The sequence below is a fragment of the Cyphomyrmex costatus genome, unplaced genomic scaffold (assembly GCF_001594065.2).
Source record: "Cyphomyrmex costatus isolate MS0001 unplaced genomic scaffold, Ccosl1.0 scaffold36, whole genome shotgun sequence".
Taxonomy (NCBI): domain Eukaryota; kingdom Metazoa; phylum Arthropoda; class Insecta; order Hymenoptera; family Formicidae; genus Cyphomyrmex; species Cyphomyrmex costatus.
In genome coordinates this window covers 4,358,708-4,382,107 of record NW_017277774.1, presented here as the reverse complement: position 1 = coordinate 4,382,107, position 23,400 = coordinate 4,358,708, and the positions used below count along the sequence as shown (strand labels likewise).

The following is a 23,400-nucleotide window of genomic DNA, read 5'->3' as shown; positions in this document are numbered from 1 at the left end:
ATGTGCTCTTTGTTTTCTGTTTCTTGCTATTTGTCTCTTGCTTTTTGACCAAAAGACAAGAGACAAACAGCAAGAAACAAAGAGCACATTGTAAAATTATCATTAATATCTAATGAATGTTTTTATATTGGGTATAATGTCAAGCGAAACTATTTTCGCGTTTCTGGAATCGTAATATTTGAGGAAAAAGTAATACGAATGGATGATAATCGTATTTGCTGGGTATAAAAGAATGTGTGTGATGTGCTATATTTACAAAATTTTTGAAAATATCTTACTGTCAGATATTTTATTGTTCAACAAAATATAACAACCGACATAATAGTTTTGAACTTAGTTGAATAGTTTAAGATAAACGTTGCGTACGATATTCCGCATATTAAACAAAGTCTTAAAATTTACGAAAGCCTAGTACAGTTATTATGAACAAAGACTAAACGTACATATATATGATATAATGCTATTGTAATACTTTATTAATAGCCGAATGATTACGACAAAACAGTATTAGACATTCATTTATTTTAAAATAAACGTTTATCAATATTATACTACTTCAGTATTCTGCTATAAATAATAACCCAAATAAATTTATAACAGTTTAATATCATCAAAACATAGTTTTACGCATCGCATGTTAGCGCAATATCAATAACGTAACCTATAATAATAAAAAGGCGCTTGACAAGTTATATATATAAATAACTTATTAGATATATGAATCATACAGTTTATATGCAAAATCCGTGATACAAAGCAGGTACGATTAACTTAAATCACTTATCTGTTGATATGTCAGAGCAACGTATTATTTACAATACAATTACATAATATGGCGAAAATTAGTTTAATTAGGCAGGACAGTTTTAAATTAAAAACTAACTCTCTGTTCGCAAAGTAATCGTATCTGCAGTAACATAAGGCCCTGTATCCAGTATATAGCTCGCTAAACTTAAGCTTATTGCATTACAGTGCAAATCGCAATTTAACACTGATTCTATTTCGCAAAGGATGATGGAACGCCGTGAACGGATTATTTTCATAAAAGACATCAATTTTCGTGAAAACACAACCACAGTCTTCCGACGCAACTGACATGCACGATAATGACGGATCACGGATGACGGTTTAATTAGCTTCAACGAGCCGACATTACTCGTCGCGTGTTTCTTTGCTTTGGTATTCCTTTGCACACTGTGCTCTTGCACTTCTGTAAGCGGAATAATTGTATGGTTTAATTATCTTGGCAATATGCCGACCATATTATCTGCCTTAACTTACCGTAGATATTTATATAAAAGTACAAAACATATGTGTGTAGATGTGTACATCGTGGCAATTATCATGAAGCATTTTACATATTAGGCGATACAAGTTATATTAGATATCGAATGCTAATGTTTATCTATAAATTTTAGGGTCGGCTGAAATGAGAAAATCATAAGACGACTGAAATAAAATTACGAAAAATTAATAACTTATACTTTAATAAGTACTCTTGTTAGGTATAAACATATATCATTCTTCATTGATATATGATTACGTAAATGTACGGTAATACAACTTACTCGCAAAGAAAAATTCAATTATCGAGCCTGCTCGGCAAATTATATGTTATAGGCGATTCCTACAATTCGGATGTGTGAGAAAATTATACACAGAAAATTAAGCCGACCCTCTGTTGATTATTATAATATATGTATAAGTGCCTGATCGCGTGCTTGCCGTAAAATATGGCAGTGCACCGTAAGAATATATTATAGTTTATAAGATATATAGCAATGACCAAAACGCAGTTAAGAGAAAAATACTTAAAGTTGAATATTAAAAACTACGTAACAACAAATCAATAATAAAATGTAATATTATCTAGTTCGACTATGAAATTTTTTTTAAAGCCGTTGTAATTGTTACGTCAAAAAAAAAAACAGTATATGTTAGAACTGCAAAAGAAATTTCTTTAAAAGAAAAAAAAAAGATTAATTGATCTTTTCTAAGGCATGACACGGACGATTCTCTACCTGAGATTTTAATTGCACTTTTATTCTTTTTATTGCACATAGCTCATCAAGCGCAGTACACGCTTGAGCTTAAGGATATTTATTCAAAAGTTCTTATTATTATTTGTATTATTATAATGATTATCGTAATTACACGATTTCGAAAATAAAGTTTGGTCATTGCGGTCTTAATGCTACCATTACCGAGTGCAGCGCACTTGCTAGTCGAAGAACTTCCGGGTAGACGCTGCAAACTTTAGTGTCTTAAAAATTCGACATGAAAGCGCTTAGTTGATTGATTCCTGATGCGATAATGCATACAAATTCAAATAGTCAGTCTTCTGAATCGCAGACGTTGATCTTAAGCTGTAATCACATTACAGATTATCGGTTACGGTAGTTAGTTAACAGTTCTATTTTAGCGCGCGTACGGATTAACTGCATCGTGATTGACTAAAATAAAACTATCAACCGGGAATTGCAACAGACAGTCTGTAGCGTGATTACGGCTTTAGGTACAGAACTCTGACTATTCGTTCTCCTTAAACGCTAATTTACGATGTGCTATTTTGCTTCCTGTTTCTTGTTTTTATCTTTTGCCTTCTTCGCAACTTTTATCGACAATCGTGTTTCTTGACACGTGTTTCTTACCTCCTTCGAAATTTGTCAACTTTTATCTCGAGCGACAAAAAAGAAACAGAATAAAAAGTAAAAAATGGTAAAAAAAAAAACAAGAAACAGGAAGCAAAGAGCACGCTGTAGATTATAATTTTAAAAAATCGCGACGTGTGCGTCTGCGAGGATGATCTTTGACACTTGCATGCTCTTCAACCACCTGACATACGGACTTAGTAAAAATAGCAATCCCTGTGCTTCTCTATACTGTGATCAACATATTACGTGCTTACACGTAACAAATTGTACGCGCAATTCGGGATTTACAAGTAGGTACGAGAGTGGTAAGAGGTATCTTTGAATCGGCGTATATATAGACGGTGCGTGTACCGGTGATTTCTTGTCGTAGAGAGAACTCGTAAATAGCGTATGAGTATCGGAATGTGCATAAGTGATCGCAAGGCGCTTAAAGGCGGCTCCTGCGGTGCCTCTCTCTTCCCTCGAAATCGCCAACTCATCGAACATAGTTGGAAAAGAAGGAATGTATCGTGAGTGAAAAATCGTGCGATAGATGCGTATTGCCGTCCTTACGGCAACCTGAATCGCCACGCGTCGTTTCACCGCGTTGCTTGATGCGTAACAGGTCGACGCGGGACGTCCTATCGACGTGCCCGGCGGGATGTGATAGCGGTACTGCTGGTGTACCGGGATATATCAATTCGCACGTGCGCCAAGCGTGCGTGCAGCTTTACGCCACGTGGGGCCCAAGAGGCCCACGTCGCGTGATCGTGGGCGCATGATTAGGCACTACGTGCTTCTCAGGCTAGCGACCGACGTGAGAGGCTCACCTCCGACGGCGGGCTACGATACTTGGCGCGAATGTGCAAGAAGCTGTCGTGCTTGGTGCCGCGAGCGGGTGGCGGCGTACCCTCGCGGTTGAGGACCCTCACCTGACAGGGATCGTGCCTCGCCAGAAAATGCTCCAGTGTGTCCCATCCGCCGCCCACTCTCACCATCATGTGTCTCCCCTTGAGAAGCTGCGAACACGTCAGCGGTGCGATCATTAGTGGCTGGCATGGCCGCATCACCGCAACATGATAGGAATAAAGGAAAAGAGACCTCGAGTTACGGGGAAAGACGGAAACTTTCGAATTACATGGCTTCGAGGCACAATTCGAAATATTGTACGAAAACAATTCGTCTTCACACAGAAAGAATGATTTTGCTAAAGCATTTAAATTATACTAGATTAAAAATTTGACTAAAAATAATTTTTTGTTAAACCATTAAGATAATTTAGGATGCACAAACGTTCTGAACAATGCTGCAAAAAGTTTTGACAGTCTAGTAATTAGTTTGAGCGCCCTATATAATCATTTTGATGATCTACAATTATTTTCAGAGCTGTATCGAACTAAATTTTTAAATACTTTAACAAAACAGTTCTTCTCGTGTAGAATTTTAATAATATTTAATGATATTTAACATATCACGTTGATAGAAAAGTTCTAATAAGCATTAAGGTTGTAATGTTCTAAAACTCATATCATAGTTATATAACATCGATTTTGATAGTTTTAACTTTGCAAAAGAAATGTGTTTTTTTTATAATATATGTATATGAAGATAGATGTACTTACTCTGATAAAGACGTTACGTCCCGCGATATGGTAGCGACCTTCGCCGACTTTGCGCACCTTCAGCTTGGAGCATTTATTCGACGGGCACTGGCAGAGTCTCTGGACGGCCTCGGTGGCTCTTCGCACCTGTAAACATAAAGAAACACACGATGCTGGAGATATTGAGAGGTGTGCTCCAAACGAAAGAATACTGGGTATATATTTAGACGGGCGTTTTTTGTACATCGAGCCGCCCGCCTTCGTTATTGTCGGACGACCGAAGAATGATCGACTGTCACGCGAGATAAATCGCTTCGACGTGTCGTCACAGCGAGGAGCAAAGGGCCGAAGATACGCCGCGGCGCGTAACTTCCGCCGCTTAGGCACGCAGGAATCCGATACGCGCGTGCAGATGCATATACGTGGAAAACATACGAGAAAACGCCGATTCCCATCGTCCGTACACCTTTCTTCCCTCTCGTATACGATAATGATTATAATGCAAGCGCAACGTCTGTAATAACACGTAGGACTAAGGTTTTCTCAACGACATGCGAAGATACGACCAAAACAACGCGTGCGTAGAATATACATCGGTGAAGCTACATTAACATTAATAGGAAAGATATAAATTATTCAATCTTCCGCATATGCATTTCTTCGTGCGACACGGAAGCGAGCAGCTTCCTCTGCACTGCACATCATTATTTTAATCTTTCAAAATCGGAGTTCCGTTCCCAGCGAAAAAAAAAAATGCTTCTTTGGTAATTCAAATTCTGTTATGTAATGAAATTCAAAAAGATATTCTCGACAATGTCATTGAATATGGAGGACATTTTTTTGATAGAAGACAGGATGCATTCAGCATTCGAAACTTATCTCGAAGAATCTATTGTATTGTAAGTGAAATGGGGCATTTCGATACCTTGCGATCGAGCTCTGTTATCGGCCCAGTGTGTTCCGGTGGTTCGGCCGACGACGGTGATGGCGAGCTCGACGGTGACGGCACTTCGTCAGGATCTTCGACGCTACCGCGCGACCAGTCATCCTCGGTAGTGTCGCTGGGCACCCCATCACTTCCAGTCGGCCCGTTATCGCTAACGGATCTTCGCATTTCAGATTCATGTGTAGCACCGGTTACCGGGTCCAACCATCGAGTGCCCGTTGTGACTTCAGACGCCGAGCTAGAATTACAATACATTAAAATTTACATCGAGCACTCCAACGCTTTCGGAAAATATTATTACATGTCGCACACGTATTAACGAGAAAAATTAATATTTTTAAACCTAATCTATAATGTGCTCTTTGCTTCTTATTTCTTGCGTTTTACCACTTTGTGTATTTTTTGCCTTTTTGTCTTTGAAAGAAAGAGACTAGAAACAGAAAGCAAGAGCACATTGTAGATTAGACTCTTTGTATATCTTCGTGATATATCAAACTGTCCGAATAAAAACAATTATCTAAACAATTCAATAAAGTGAACGGTACCACCCAACTGTCTACAGAATAACACAATGGCTCCGACACACACACACACACCAGAAACTTTGCATATGCTATAAAATTCAACCACTCCTATAGAGTTGCGCGACTCGAGGTTTCCTTCTCAGTAACACCACGCAGAATTGCCCATTCAGTCAGTGACTGTTAACCCGATGGGGAAATCTGTCGTCGTAAACGAGCTGGAATATATCAGAGTTCTGGGCGCTGTTTCGAATGCGATGCGCGTAAGTGAAACAGAAATTATACGAACGAGAATAACTTATGCATTCCGTAACGGTTAAGTTTCGGTTTCTTCTCGTAACATCATCGCTTATCGACCGTTACGTTGCAGGTAACGCATTGAGAAATAGTGCAAGATAGGTTGCAAGATTAAGCAACCCGATAATTCGTGAGACACATTGTCATGGGCGTAACCAAAGCGGGGGGCAGAGAAGTCTTCCTAAATCTTAAAGAATAAAACTAATTAAAACGGCTTAAACGGATTACGCTTAATAAGCATTCACAAAGAATTAATTATATGTAGAAAGGAGAAAAGAATTAATGGTAAAAGTAATAATAAAATAAAGTAGATTAGTTAATTAAATATGTATGATTTTGTGATTTCATAGCTAGTAATTATTTAAAAATAATAATATAAAACAAAACGAATTCAACAGTCCATACTACTTTCTCCCGTCTCCCAGTTCAAAAGTTTCAACTCTCTCAACTCTAATTTTCTCCTCCTAAATAAAATCCTATAGCTACGCTCATGCGCATTCTCGTTTATCAAAATATTCCCTATTCATATATCACTTTTATCAATAAATGCCTTCATTTTTGAGATTCCATAGAGATAGTATTCGTAACGTAGAACTATATCGTTCGCTCTTACTTCAAAAATTACAATAAAAAAATTAAGTTTCAGATAGAAGAGAGGAAAAACTACATTTCAACTTGATAAAAAATTATTAATCAAATAATAACAAAAAGTATATTCTCAATATAATCTAATATAATTTTGTCATTTTTGTTTCGTAACTTTTAAAAATCATTCTTTTTAAGCGACGATTTGATGATTTTTATAAATAACTTGTAACGTACGTATATTCATGATAACTTGAAAATCACGTTTTTTCAAGTTATGTCATTTTTTAAGTGAAGGAGCGATATATGGTATATGCATTCATTTATCGATAAAAGTGAAATATGAATCGAATCTTGAAAACTACGATTTGTTTACCTGCTATGTTTGATCTTCTCAGGCGGTGTTCTGGGTGTTGCGGTCGGCGATGGTGACTGGAACTGCCAAGAGACGAGGCTGCTATGTGATATACCGCTATCGGACAAACAGTGAAGATCCCTTTCTTGTTCGGCTGCGATTTCCCTCTCGAGTTGCACAAGTCCAGGCGGTTCCAGAGAATATCTAGCCGCCAGTCTCGCGACTTCCAACAGACACAGCACAACATTCCGTGGTTGACCATGCAAAACTATAAAGAGATGGATCACACTTGAGATCACACTTGAGATCCTATAGAACAGAGACTAGTCACGAGCGATTTTATCAAAATCCTACGAGAGAGAAAGATATAGGTACATCGAGAAAAATTTCAGATTGAAAATAAATAAACTAAAAGATTTTGACCATATCCATCAGAATTATGATTATTACAACTAGAATTATATAGATTCAACCAAAAATTCTGATTTGTTTAATTTCAACTAGAATTCCAACTAATGCAACCAGACTCTTTTTCCAATATATATATGTGTCTCCCTGTATAGCATTTCACTCTAATTTATATTATCTCATTGTATAATTTTAATTAAGATTATAAAGTGTAATAGTATAAGGTATAAGTTACAGTGAAATAATTTAAAGAGAAACAATACATACATGTCTTTCTTTCTTGTAAGATTTTGATAAAATTATTCGTGGTCATACTCTGTTATACGATTTTTTAATCACACTATATACGCGCATTGTACGTGTAAAAAGGCAAAATGTGTCATTAAGATTTATTTATTATTTATACGTTATCGTGGTGAACTCGATTTTATTCAGGTCAATGCTATCCACGATACGCACAATAAGACATTTTTCTCAAGACTTTCGTGGCTGCTTTCCGTCACGCTCGATTACATCGTTACATAATTTATGTAACCGCATTGTTTATTTCCGAGTAAGTAATTAAACTTGATTAAACGAGAAAGTCCGGCCGATCTTCGAAGAGGTGTAAATTCGCTCCACTTTCCTCGGAGTCGCGCGTGATCCACGCGGCAATCACTCTCGCTTCCCGTTACAACCAAACCGATTTGCATACCTCGTTTTATGCCAGATCATAATTTATACGGCACACGTTCCTAGTGTTCCTACACGCGTGTCCACCACGAGATTGTGCGAGTCAATTACAGTGTTTCCGCTAATTGTCGCTCATCAATTTAATCGGGTGCGCACTTAAATCTCATCTCGTTGAAAGTCGTTCAATAGAGCAAATGCGTAGACCGCATTCTGCTTAATTCGCATGCATTAAAATTAATTGCGTTACCAGGCCTTACCGAGATCATCGCTTTCAAAGAGAAGATTCTCGTGGACACCCAACCGCCGACAGAATTGTATGAAATTCTCCATGTTGTCGCGGGAAAAGAAGCTGCGACGGGCCGCATTCTCCCAGCAGCGACCACGTATCACTGGTGCCGGCTGAAATAACACTTTTCTATGTTTCTGCGAGAGCAAAACTTTCCTTCCTCCAAACTTTCAAAATTATATCAAAACAAAATTATTCTCAATTACAAAATTCACTTGACGCACTGAAAAAAGTCTCATAATAACTACAATTTAATATTATCGAATTTTTTTTTAGTGTAATACACTGCGTATTTTAACAGTTACATGTCATTGTATATAATACGATTATTTTAGAAAAGAAATTATACAATATATTGTCCGCCGGAAACACATCATGTTAATGCAAAAATATAAAAATTTAAACTGAGACACAGGATGATTTCTAATAACTTACTCCTTTCGCTCGTCCCGCCTCAATAGCAGATCTTGCCTTTTCCTGGATAACTCTTGCTAGTCGACACACAATCACTCCATTATCAAGCACGTCAAAGAAATTGTCACCCGTTATATGATCCACATCTGAAATTCGAAGATTACGAAATCAGCTTAGCCGTCGCGTCAGCAATAATTCGCACGCACGCGTGAATATCCCTCGGCATAAGCTGCAAGTATCTCTCAATGACATTCAAGTGGCTCGATGAAGTAATAGATTGTAACAAAAAGTATAACCCGCTATTTACGAGCACTTATTCAGCCTCTAATACAAATTGAAAATTATTATATCTCATACTTTATCTTTTCTTACTTTTTCTCAATAAATTTGTTGTAGTATTTTAAGATGCTTATTAGTATCATTATTAAATTGATAATCAATCTAAAGGATATTACTTTCGACTTCAGTTTATGTTCGTGTTTCAAGTTCGACAAACCGAATTAGCGCACAGTCTATAGAACTGAAAAATATATTTAAAAACTTTATAGGAATATTATGCATCAAGATTCAATCAAATATAAGATTCTTTGTTTTATTTGTTATTTACTTATTGATTCATTTTCCACTTTTTATTGTTTTATTATGTTATTATTGCATGATTGTATCATTTATTCTATAACAAAAATTAAGTAAATTTACGGTGAGACTTATAAGTCCGAATTACGTCAATAATTAAAAATCTGTATACAATTTCGCGAAAGCAGCTATTCGACACGATCGATCGATATCGTGATTGTAGTAATCACCCATAAGTGTACCAGACACAACAGTGAGTCGTCCATGTATTGAATGACGATCAGCGAGCCGGTTTGGTCGGTCGAAGAAGCTTGTTTGAAGAAGCAAATTTACTACGGCGGTGATCGTGCAGTAAATCATTTATCAGTAGCGCGCAACGCTCAAGGACGACCCGTTTTAGTAGCAAGATCGCAAGATTGGCAACTGGAAAGACAATGAGATCGGTTTGGGTCGGAACGGCTGATTCATCGTCTCACGAGATTCTGATTTTAATTCCCGTCATATCTTGTGATTTTTAGAAAGAAAAAGGGCGGCGTTTTGAAAGCCGCACGTCAGGTATCGTCGATTTGTACGACGTAGCGGGTCATGCGAGAAACAGTCAGGTCGCAATACTCTCACGATAGGTCGACTCATGCGTGACTATAAAATCGCTTTAGTTTCGATTGTTGCCGTAGGTACTAAAGCGCACAGATCAAGGACATATACGTTCCACTTTTCCGAGTAATAAAACTTTCCAATGTTGATTCCATCGAGAGGAGACCTCGCAAAATTTCCTGATAAATATTTGATAAATTCTAACTTTCTCTGGAAACGAGTTGATCGATTATATTCGTCCCTTACGGTGTTGTCTTGAGATTAAACAAATTGTTTAAAATCTCTTCTGCGAAGATCTTCCACATTTCCGTTCGCTTTGATCAACTTCAACGTGGAGGTTGATCACTCGCGTTAATCTGAGTCTTTCTTATTATTAGCTATCATTAATTATTGTCCCTATCACTTATATATCTCTCGCACCCGTCATTTCGCAGAGATCCTAACAAGAACCCTTATTTGCCTTGACAAATTATGTAATCTTCCCTGCAAAAAGGCGCTTCCATTCCTATTCTCTTCGTTCAACTTAACATGTATGTTAATTATATACGTTAATCCGAGTCTATGCTTACCATTAGCTGTTATCTATTACTAACCACGTATTATTTATTGCCGTCTCTTTTCCGTATTCATTATCCCTTAGCAATTCATGCGCGAATACAGCCATACGGTAGATGATAGAGTGAGCGCATCTGCACTCATCGTCGGCCGTTATCTATTACCGCCTCCTGTTCCGATCCGTTAGATCTCCCGTTTTAGGATACAAACGAACATAGTAGCGTTCTACGATCGTTATCCGATTATATATTATCATACCAAAGATACCGGAGCAATTTCACCGGATACGCAGGCAGAAGTAAGCAAGTATTTTTTTTCTTGGAAAACTGCGATTTTCACTTCGTCGCTTCGTGTTCGTGACTTATTTTTATTATCCATTGAAGTTATCGAAGTGGAGCGTGTCGACTGCTACAAATTTTATAGCTAAAGAAATCTATAAAAAAAAAACGTGATATTAAGAACGCGACTCTTAGATTAGATAGGACAGTGGTAACATCTTTGATATCAACGAAGTTATAATATTTGAAATATTGAAATATCGAAATCTGTGATCCACTTAACCCTAGAATGCTATCGCTATTAAATGTATACTATTGCTGTCAATATGTAAATTTTATGTACGAGAAAATAGATCACTCTTAATTAGTGTAATGCAAGTTTTCATCTCATGTTTTTAATGATAAAATAATCTAAATATAGTTTTTTTAGAAACACAAATAATCTAATTATTAATTTAAAAGATATAAAGAATAAGTACACTATTAAAAAATCAGTCGCGAAATGATACGGAGTATGTAGTGCAATCACGTGTTTCCTAATATACTAACTTAAATAAAATATATACAATAACGCAACAATAACATAAAACTGTTCGAAAATTGAAATTATTTATGACACTCTGTTATAATTCTAACTATCAAGAAGTATTAACTAATAATAGACAGAATTTTTAAAAGCTTATCTTTGCTTATTTCAACTTTTGATTGAACTTTCTATAAATGACTGAAGCTATACAGAAAAAATTATTTTACTATTTTAAAGCATCAACAATTTAGGTAGATACATATTTGAACATAATTTTGTTATAAAAATAATTTTGTAGGAAACTCAAATACGCGCAATGAACGATACTGCAAAAATTGTTGATATTGTAGTAATCAATTTGAGCGTCTTACATTTTTTATTATAAATAATCCAACAAATTAATTTTTAGATCTGTATCTAATTAAGTTTTTAGATATTTCAGTGAAATTTTTTCCACGTGTAGCTTGGTGATCGATGATTTCGCTTACTTGTACGTAAAATTTATGTATCGATAGTATTCTAGAATTAATGATGCTCGAATTAAACCCTAGTGTCAGTATCTTCTGTACATGTCGTTTCTCTCCCAAAATGGAGCGGTCGATCGATGAGTGAATTTAAGGAAAACTCGCAGAGTCGCGACACGATCCCGTAGACACCTATATACATAGATATAGAACGGGCACAATGGGAAATAGGAACTAGGTTGGGCCCTGGTGCAGCGATAGTACCTCGCAGATACGAATGGTAATGAGAATTCGCGAGCGCGGGCTCGTGACTCGACTCGGTAACAACAATAGGGTTGGTACCGGGGGCACGAAAAGAACGGGGTTTTAAACGCTGGGGTCCGCGTGTGTGGCGCAGAATCTATCACTGGCGTGCTTCGCGTTATTTTTTCCAAAACACGTGTATCGGAATTACAAATACGTCGTAGAAATAAAATCGATTGACATTGACTCCGCAACCCGCCGAACGATAAATCTTGGTCTCTTCTAAAGATTCGGTCTGGCTTCCTCTTTATGAACATTCGCAACAATAGACGTTCCATTTATTATGTGCATGACTGACAGCCACATATGTATAACCTTCAACTTGGAAGCCGCTTATGCAGCCGCATTACGAATTTAAAATCAGTATGTGGGATGAAAGATTGAACTTGAAATTCGCCAATTACAAGTTTGCCGCTCCCACATAGAGTCACGCAACATCCCAAATCGGCTCTATAGTCTCCCAAAAATAAACAGATTAAAAAGAATTGATAAAAAAAACTCGTTTCAATAGCTTTATTTTCCAAATCTCGAGATTTCAAGAATTAACCTTACAGGCAATTGAATTCTATCATACGATGTATTATAAAATAATGTATTATGAAAATAATTGAGACTTTTACGTAAAAAATAAATAAAATTGTAATCTTAATTGATTATATACAGGCTTATAGACGTTACCGTATTATTCTTTTTTTTAAGAACGAACGTGCTTAAATATCTTAGATTAATTGAATAGTTAGAAATAGGAAAATGACTTTTATTAGCTACGAATGATTAGGAGATCTCAGGCTCAGACTTGAGCACGGACGCGCGAGGAGTTCTCGTCGTGCAGGAAACTCGGTCACCCGGAACTACATAAGGCGACCATGTTCCCCGTCACCGAGCCAGATACATGTCCGTTGTATTATGTCGTTTCCCGTCTCTCCGACGCGACTTTAGGGCATCGCCCGAGGCGTCGCCTGGTCCATCATCGATCAAATTATCTGCAAGAATCTCGCGCGACACGTGAATCCGTGTATGGAATTAAGAAAACGTAGCGATACCTTGTTGTTAAGCGAGCTTCCTTTTGAATATCTAAATGTGAATGCTGGTCAAGCTTCTTCAATACAATACCTCGGTGCGCCGATATATCACGCAGAATGCCTCGTTTATTTCGCGTTACTAGATAGTAAGTTCCGCGTGTAATAGATAGTTCATGCTGGCAGATCGTGGCGTGCTCCAAGAGACAGTTTCGTCGAAAAGTATTGTATAGTAACTAATGAAAGTTATCCATGTCACATATGAGCAAGAGAGGGAACGACCTCTTTGTCTTTTACATTATATCATCCGCTATTTACGTTTTCTATCATTCCTTATGCCACTCACGTTCAGCGACGATATCGAGTGTAAGTAGAGAACTGAAGATTCAAGATTGTAAGTTAAGCGTCGCAACATTAAGAATTCGAATCGGAAGTCGGAACGTGAGAACTCTCTGAAAGTTAAGAATGACTAGAGTTTATAAACGTAGGTATACGTTCATTCAGACACAAAATTATTTTAATCATTAAAATTCTCGGAGTGTTCTCTAAGTAACGCTAATTATTCAGGGAAAGATCGATTTGTATTCTCAATGTATCAAATATTCCGGAACAGTAAAAGAATTTTCACAGAATGTTCAAATATTAGACACATTCAGGATTGTCACAAATTCCCCATCCTAAAATTCCATTCTGTTCCCCGATTTGCAGACAAAATTTTATGATTTTCCTTGATTTTCGATAACATTAAAAAATTTTTTGATATTTTGATTGTGATTTAAAAACCATTAAATATTTTGTTGAGTTTAATATATCAATGTAAATTATTATATTACTATTGCTGAAACTGTTTACATTTTTAATTGAATATCTTTAGAATATTATTTTAGAATTTTAGAAACAGTTTACGAATATTGCAGGAATATTTAGTTGGATGTATTCTAAAAGAAAATGAGATTTAACATAATAGGTATTAAATATAATTCTCATCATGTTGGTATAATATAAACATTAACATGATGTAAATTTATCGTCAAACCCCAAAGTGTGTTAAATTCACACCATGTTGATGTTTATATTATATCAACTCCAACATAGTGAGGATTATATGTAATAAATGTATAGTGTTAAATCCACACACACACATGCTGGTGTTTATATTATATCAACACCAACACGGATTATAGCATCACGTGATGTTAAATCTCTACTTTTTTTTTTAGAGTGTATGTTACTGCCACGACTCTCTCTCTCTCACTCTCTCATTTTTCTCATATTTTAAATCCTGCGATCTTAATCCTCGCGGTCGCGTTGATCGCGAATTGTCCGGCGCAACGATATTCGTTTCGCGATGAAGGGTACATGGCACTGATCAGCGCGGTTATCGATCATCGGGTGTCGAGTAAGATGTGTTGTATTCCCGACTCGAATAAAGATATATACGTACGGTCCTTCGCTCGAGCTGTGCATAAACACGACGGCTTTATGGCCGACGTGCCGCGGCGAAAGGAAGGACGGACTTCCTTCGACTCTTATTGGTACTGACATCCGCCCTTCGATCTCTCGCGATTGCTTAACGCTCGAGGCTCGTCGCGCGCGACTATTATATGTATAATTGTATACTGTGACCTGTATTTTTGCGAAAACCTTGCGGCTCAATTCCATTTTAATGTCGAATTGGTCTCTTAACCTTTCTATCAATGTATGAGTACTCAAGTACTTATATCGATTTTTAAACAAACATTTTTATATTTGTATACGAATAATGTTTTAAAAAACAAAGAATAGTTTTACACTGACTTTATCCCGTTTTTTTACATTTTTAGTGAAAAAAGTATCAGCAGTACGTACTCTTTTAAGAATACATATATTCTTTTGAAGTTGTAAAACTTCTGGCCATTAATTAAAATTTTATATTTATAAAATTATATTATGATAATAAAAGTCAGTAAAAGTTGTATGTGTCTTAGAAATTTTATTTTATTAAATACCTACATTTAACGCATAAAAAATTGCACCCCCTCCCCTCCCACGGCTTCAGATCATATAAATTTTTCTTTAAAAATATATAGTTTTATTACGTATTATACGATATAGTAACCCTAAACGAAAATCTTATGAAACACTGCATGGTAATAAAAAGGTATAAGGAAAAAATTATGCATTGACAGAAGGGTTAAGAAACGATAAACCTCTTTTCGAACTCGTGATACTCGTGAATGTCTCGATTATCGCCTTGTTACACGCCGAGCGTGCTTATCTGTTCTTTATCTGCTCGTTCGTGTCATAGAGCCAGCATTTTTCAGTTATTTGCCACGCAATACAACGCGACGGCTCGGCGTGGCCAAAGCGTGGCTCTGAAGCACGATCACGATTTGCTCAGAAGCATGCCTCTATAAACGGCGCACATTGTAGCTCGCGACCGGGATCCCACGATAAATCCGTTCGAGTCCGCGAGTCCGTGAACGGTCCGCGTGGTCACCTCTGCGGTGCCTATATCGGCAGAATAATCGGCGACGATAAATTAGCGCGGCAAGTCAAAGGTTTTGCTTTCTGATTTATGACCGATCGGATCATCGGTGGCGCGTGTCAAGTGTCAAGGTGATATCTCTGTCGCTTAGACCGCGCCGTGTCGTCTCACGAGTCGATGGTGCCCCACGGATGCGCAAGCGTATTAGGAAAGCGTACGCCCATTATGCGTAATGCGGCTTTGGGTGCCCATATGATGAAGGGAGAAGAGAAGAAGTGGTATGAAGGAAGAGGGGTGCCCAGCCAACTTCCGGTTGAGTCACAGAGGCTTTGCAACTGCAAGAGGCGCAGGGCGCGCGTGGGTAACGAAAGACCGTCGTGTTATTTTTTTCACGTCGCCGATGATGCTTTGGCAACCTTTGAATATCAATGAGAAATTCCTCTCTGTATCTTCATTCTGTGTAAGCCTCTTAGGAGAAAAAAAAAACGTCCCAAATAACAGATTTAAATGCAATCATAAATAGAAATTGAAATATTGAAATAATAATAGAAATATCACAAATTATAAATTAATCGTCAGTTTAATACTGTTAATAATTATTTTTTAAAAATATTATTCAATGTTTCAACAAATTTTCTTCAAAAGGTTCTTACGTTCTCAGTTTAGAATCCTAATCTTCGTTAGACAGTATTTGCGAAAAAATTGTGTGTGCGAACAAATCTGTTCGTCAAACAAACTCGGATGAGCAAACACACTTATGACACGCTAGAAACAGCCGAGTGAATTTCAACCTTTCTCGCCGTCTTTGGAAACTCATTAAATGCCTTTCTTTATTTATTCACACCTCGTTGAAAATGTCTCTTTCAAAATCGCGCTAAAGTGTTTTGTTGATACGATGTATCGTATAAATGATTTAACAGCCAAAGAACGTATATTCAATTTTCTTCATTAACGATATTCAAAAGAGTAAAAAGATTCAAATCCTTTCGCTGAGTTTCATTTACTTAATTCGCATCTAAAATGCAAATAATCGATAATGTCGCTGTTTGTCTATGTAGATTTGTAAATTCATGCTCTAGTAAAGAGAAAGTCCAGGTTGATTTCAAAATTACACACCAAAGAAAAGGAAAGCAATTTGCAAAATTACAGCGCATACATTACGTGCATACGATATGTACGAAGGAGTGGCTTCTCCCTTCGAGAATGAAACATGTGTCTTCTACAATTTGAGCACTAGTAACATTCACCGAGAACATGGGGCGAATGAAAAGAAAGAAACATTTTCATTATCGTCTATTCTGGAATCCCTTATCTTGAAAACTGTGTTTAGTATGTTAAATTTCACGGATACGTTTTTCTAAGTCGAAATCGTTGTACCGCGAACGTTACACGGTAATGTCATTCGGCATTAATTTACTACCACCGAGTATCTCTATAGTGGTTTATCAAAGATCGATATATTTTAAGCGACGTGATTTAGGCGAGTCGCGTAAATCATATATCTCGTGTACATCGCCTTTTGTGACTATAAATATATGTACGAGCTCGATGCTCGTTTACGTATCGTTCGTTTTTCTCGACATACATTTGTGTCGCAATCGCTCAGGGTGGTCCACATCGCGAAGCTGGATCCTTCGAGGTCGCGCGAGACCACACTCGTTTTCGTACATTCCGTCCGCCAAACTGCACCCAAGTGTATTTTATGGACGCACTTTCCTTGATCATCGATACGTGTGCACTTAATCGTGTCCACATAGTAACATGCAATCAGAGGTGAAAGTACGGCAAAGCGACAATCGCAAGTGAATCGAATTATGTGGGAAGCTACTATTAACGATGTTGTAGCAATGTTTTCATCATTAATCTCTTATTCAGCACGCGATCTAATTACGGATCTCTAGCGAGAATTAATAAATTATCTTCAAAGCGGCAATCTCGGAGACAATCTAGATACGAAATCGCAGGATGATTCTCAAGATCAATTGCTAAAAGTGCAAGGTCAGAATGGAGATCAGTAGCGCGTAGTGAAAAGTCCGCGTCCGTTTGTTACGTGAAATGCTGTGCAGCGTCAGAATTGCTACTTTCCGCGAGGCTCGGTACACCGTGGCAGTTCTATTTTACGCATCAACTCGTATTCGTACCGTATTAGGAAACTAGCAGTTCAGAAAGGCGGTCACACACGCGTGTCTAGAATTAGATAGATAGCCATCGGTAGATTTCCAGTTCCTTGTAGGAAAAGAATCACGGACCACTGCTCTTTTCGTCATTTCACCTTTCTTTCTTTTTGTTTTAAACACTAAGTAGGAATTTCTAAAACACTCTCCCGTAGTCTTATTAAACGATGTCTTTTTAGAAAATGTGAATGTGTATATATTATCCAGTCATCTTATAAAATAATTAATGCGATATATTGTACATTATTATGTCACGAAGAAACAATTAATTTCAGCTGCGGTTATTATGTTACCAGAAACAGTTAATGTCAGTTACACAATTGATAAAATCAAGACCAGATTTTAAAGAATATAATGTTATTAAATAAATGATATGTGTCTTTATTAGCAAAAAGTTCTAAAAGAAACAATTTTATAAGAAAAAAGGCTGGTATGTCAGACCGAAAATGTGGCATTGAAGGATTAAATCAATAAAATTGAAAGGCTAACTGTCGATTGATTTAGATTATAGGTACAAAAGGAAAGTTTTATGACATTAACCTCATGTACTCGTTTCAGGAATGCAGTCTTTATGTGCAAAATCTAATAAGTTGCAAAAACTTTCATCTACTTCGAACTTCCCAAATTTAGTACCGATACGATAGTAACGATCCTCATGCAGTATATTTCGTTTCCATATTCCACGTACAACAGTAAACAGAACAATTGCTTATTGATCCTATAGTTATTTTTTAGGTCGTTCGAACTATCTCTTTATGTTCTCGTGACGCGAAGAGTTCATTTTACAATTATTCTTTCTATACGGCTTGCTAAATGGGCTTGTAAAGTAGTGAAATTTTTTTATGAAACGATTTACTGATACATTACGGCGCATCCTTGAACGTTTTTGCAGTATTCAAGCACAAGCTTCGTAAAATTTTCTACACATGGCACACACGTTTTAACGCGCTAGTTCAAGACGCGACGATGTGTGTGCATGTGTAAGGCGAAATATTATGAATATCCTTTCCCACGTATAGCGCCAGATGCTAACTTTTGTGTTAGCTCTTACGCACCAAAGCTGCGTAAGACTTGCATGCGCACGCCACATCCCGTGGCACGACAGGCCGCCGACTCTTTTTAAGGTGACTTCACACCGGGCAAAGCCCGATAGAATGCGAAAAAAAATGTGGTCGAACATGACGCGAATGTCGAGTCGTTACACGGTGTTACGCCACGCCGATTTCTTTTTGCGCCTTACACGGCATTTAAGAACCAAACGGGAAAAGCCATAAGAAACTATATTTTTTACGTAATTACATATATCGTACTTAATTTAATATTTTACAATATTTTAAGGAATTGAATAAATTCGCGAAATAGATTTATATTTTTTTTGAAACTAGAACACTAAATTGACTTAATTGCGATTCATAGTAAATCTGACTTCTTAAGAGGTTGTTACCAAAATTACTTGTAATTAATTATGATTATTTATGAAAAGTCACAAAAATCTAAAGATTATTGTCGATCTTAATTGAAACATACATTGAAAGAAGATCCTAATAATAACTACCAAATATTTAGTGAAATAATGCTAATTAAATGTTCGGTTATATTAACATTTAGGGGGGACTGGATTAATTTACATTTAAAAATAATGGAATGTTATTTAATTCAAGAAATTGAATTACTATTAGATATCCTTCGATATCTAATAATGCATTTGTTTTTCTAAATGCACGATTTCGGAGCGATGCGTTCTGGAACTCCTGACGTTAATAAATAGGAGTACGCGCTTATCACGGTTTCACTGAGCTCTTGACAAACTTCACATAAAAACGATATTTCGAAGATAACACGCAATGCACTGCCGCGGCAATGTTTGCGTGACGTGACATTGAGACGACAAAATTACGAGCACGAAACTATTATAATTTGGTGGATGCAATTCGTGAGAGGCGCTCAATTTCGCGTTCTATCGGGAAACTCGACGTGGAATACGTTCTGAGTCATTTCGATTTTGGTCTTCACGAATTCCGTGCAGGCTATAAATTCTCAGTTATTGATTTTTCCCATAAATTAGCAAGAGTAATACTAATATCTAACCGTTATCGAAATTTCTCACGAAACGGCATTCGCCGCAACCTTGGCGGGCTGACCTAAACTCGTCCGTCGAGTTTTTTTCTTCTTACCGATCAATACTCATGTATATAGAAATACGCTTCATTTCCGATGGATAATGTACTTACTTATCGTCTTGTTGATCCAATCAGCCAAATCCTCCTGAAGTGGTATCAGCTGACGACTCTGCGCCGAGTGTAGCCGCTCGTGATAGAACTCGAACTCTTCCTCCTCTGGCGAAGGTCGCGGCACATCGGCACGATTGAAGACAGAAACCGAGGACGGTCCCCAGCTACTGCGATAACGGGTGTGCTGGGAGGATGGGAATCGGTTGGCGTACGACATTTTGAGGCTGCTCCTGCCGACGTTCCCGCCGCACGCCGAATCCTGTTTCGACGCTTCTCTCCTCGCTCTCCTTGGGTCCTCTTCCAGGACCCACTTCACTTTCTTCGACAGTTCCCAGGCTATTCAAGAACGAGTTGTGTAGAGACGTGAGCCTCACGATCAAGTACCGTCTGAAAAGCAAAAGGAGGCTACCGTTATCGCAGAAAACGGAATCGCCAAAAACTGGATGTACACTGAGAATGCTAATCGAAAGCGAGAGTCTGACGATAAGAGCAACATGAATCTCTTCTTAGAAAATAGAGAAAAAATAAGACACTCGAGATATAGAATAAATGAACATGAATGTGCACTTATGCGCGCGGAGGATCCTTTACAATTTCTCTGAGAAGTCGAGAACGAAACGACAGAGTTTCGTTCTCATTGAATAAGGGCTCTCTTTTAAGTGTCTTGTCCGCTGTTATCTTGAAGCAGCTATAAATAATTCAAGACTCAAGATGAGAATATCTTGAAAAATATCCTTTTACAAGCAGAATTGAAATTCGAAAGCGGAATTGAAGTTAGAAAGATAAATAGACATTAGATTAGGATTAAGGTAGAAAATTCTCATAGTTGAAAATCTTATTTTTTTCACGGAGATACGAAGAACGTCAGTATATACGAATAAGTACTTGTCGGTAATTATATCTAAGTTTGCTGTTATATCGCGTGCTTCGAGGGAGCATAATGGAACTCAAGAAGTCAAGTGATTAAAGAACAAAGAAGTCTGAAGAGGGAGTATCGAGCACGAAATGTCTATCAACTTACAAAGGCTATGCGATGAAATATATAGAGCCTATTTTGAATTTTGCAAAGTTCGTGATATTTTTTAAATTTGGGTAACATTGCTTCCCGCTTCCGAAGAAGCGCATCACTTCAAAACAAGAATCAACACTCACGCACCAATAATTAATTAGGTGCTTTTATATCTTCTTGCAGCGGGAAGAAACTTTTCTTTCGTACGATACGGTAATGCTTCTAAGTACTATTGGATAAAATTATTAATCGCCCTACCAATACCAAAAAAAATACTAATGTAGAAATAGTACATCGATATCTCAGTCTCTAGACTGAGAAAACAAATCACCGCCCAGTGCGATGTTCATGGACGAAAAACCTACGAGCGTCCTTCGCCGTATCGATATATTATACATCGTGCGACTATTACCATAACGCAATGTATTACCGCGTCAACACGTACGCGCGTTTCTCAGATTCGTAGGTATTAAGAACAACTCACTCGAAGAGAGACGACTTTCTTATCGAAATCTCTAGCGAGACGAATGACGGCGAGCGACACGTTTGCGAAACCGGTGAAACTCGGCATTCGATCGGAGCAGTTGAAATTGTCGCTGCGCTCGATGCTTGTATGCGCTCAACATGTACGTGGGCGCGAAATATCCTCTCACATATATCATGGTAGACATTTCTATAAATCGCGATGATCGTTCCTCCGTTTCCGCGATTAATAGCACATTTTCATTATGCTTACATTAGATAGGGTGAATATCAGCTTTAAGATCATTTAATTAATTTCCGACCTAGACATCTATCCATGCGAAATAGAAAATATATATAATACGCCGAGATCACTATAGTAATTATTTATTATGTTATTACATGGAAAGAACGGTTTTGTTGAAATATCTAAAAGTTTAAGTATAGATTTAAAAATAATTTCGTTAGATTATTAAAATAATTATGTAGAATGCTTAAGTAATTGTGAATATCCTATACGTAGTTATTTTAATAGTCCAAACAAAATTATATTTAGATCTATATCTAGCTAAATTTTTAAATGTAATACCATTTTCAGCAAACTTCTCATTCTTATTTTTGTGTTCAGCGTTTTTCAAAACATCGCCTTAATTAGAATTGTCTTTAAGTAACAGCGAAAGTATTAATCTTAATACATCGAGGAGAGAAAAGCGGTGCTTTCGTTGGGCTCTCTGTCAACATTGGTCGGCATGAATGAAGATGTTGTAAATCACGCAGAAAGTGCGCGCGTGATATTTTTCAAGTACTCTAGTAGTAATCGCGTGCAATTATATATCCACTTTCGAAAGGAGAATTCGAGGATCTTTACGAATGTATTTATCTCGGCTTAAAGTTTTCATTAAGGCCCCTCGAACGCCTCGATTCCCGTTGCAACAATCAGATTTACGTAATCACGCAAAAATAAACGAACACGAGAAACCATATAGGATCTCTAAATACGGCGTATAGCGTTGAGAAGAGAGAGAATGAGAGACCGCGTGTAGCGGTATACGTCACGAGACGCTGAACATCTCGAGTTCCTTAAGTCGAACGTTGTTTGTAAGTATAACTAGCAAGGTAACGCACGTATATATACATATAGTTATCCTTGACTAAAGATTTGTGTGCCCATACTGGGAATAAGCCCGCTGCCAGATTCAGACGAGTTTGTCTTCCTGGACCGATGATGCCTTCAAACGCACGATACAAACGGAATTAAAAAATGATTTTACCGAAGTATTTAAAAATTTAGGTAGACACGAATTTTAAACTAATTTTGTTGGATTACCAAAATAATTATGTAGGATACTTAAACTTGTTGCTCGAATGTGTCTAACTTTTTTAATAATATTGTTCATCTATAGAAACGGAATCTGCTTGGAAAAGAATTGAATCATTAATTCAATTCTTTTGCCCGTGAAACTAATTTGGAATTGCAAAACTTATCGAGCGCAGAGACGGTTCCACGTCAACTTCACCGAACACTCTCAAAGACGTCATTCATAAAGACGGTATTGTGTAACTGCCGAGGAACGACTGAACGACTGTACGGATGACTTACGAATCGAGATACCAGAAGATTGCGAGACGATATACTGTTAATACACGATTCATTAAATGAAATCCAAATGTATCTCTACACCACTTTATTATTTCTTGTAATGAATATAACGTGGACTGATTCTATAATCATCTGGATAATAATCTGGTTGTGTTCTAAAAATAATCGATTGGGTTATAAGGTTCTTCTCTCGCCGCTTGAAAAACATCGATAAAAACACCGCTTGAGCATCATTAGTCAAGCTTTTATTTTTCGCCAGATAACGTAACGGCCGCCCACGGGATGACATAACTTCATTGCTTTATACGTTTTCGATCTCTGCATTAATTTGTAGACTCGGTTGCGCTGCTCAATATCCAGCAGCTGGATGTAATTGCATAGTTATTACATAGCGCTACTTTACGCCTACATTCAAAAATTGTGA

General features: G+C 37.3%; 1 protein-coding gene across 2 annotated transcripts; it reads right to left on the bottom strand.

Moving 5' to 3' along the window:
• Positions 1-748: 748 nt before the first annotated feature.
• LOC108776423 (growth arrest-specific protein 2) lies at positions 749-20,122 on the bottom strand. Of its 2 annotated transcripts, XM_018543031.1 has the most exons (8): positions 19,906-20,122; positions 8,740-8,864; positions 8,276-8,417; positions 6,960-7,206; positions 5,160-5,418; positions 4,256-4,381; positions 3,566-3,652; positions 749-1,210 (listed from the first exon to the last, which is right to left on the bottom strand). In XM_018543031.1, exons 1-8 carry the CDS (start codon positions 20,120-20,122, stop codon positions 1,139-1,141), a joined length of 1,275 nt encoding a protein of 424 aa, XP_018398533.1. In that variant the 3' UTR covers positions 749-1,138. The 2 variants fall into 2 exon arrangements, with proteins under 2 accessions (XP_018398533.1, XP_018398532.1); XM_018543030.1 differs by lacking the exon at positions 749-1,210 and having other exon boundaries at positions 2,900-3,652.
• Positions 20,123-23,400: the final 3,278 nt, after the last annotated feature.

Excerpts from the sequence above, each read along its gene's own strand:
- LOC108776423 (XM_018543030.1), bottom strand. The coding sequence starts at position 20,122 with ATGTCGTACGCCAACCGATTCCCATCCTCCCAGCACACCCGTTATCGC. Across the intron at positions 8,418-8,739 it reads AGGCGGGACGAGCGAAAGGA|CCGGCACCAGTGATACGTGG; the intron begins GTAAGTTATTAG and ends GTGTTATTTCAG. Across the intron at positions 4,382-5,159 it reads TAACAGAGCTCGATCGCAAG|GTGCGAAGAGCCACCGAGGC; the intron begins GTATCGAAATGC and ends TTATGTTTACAG.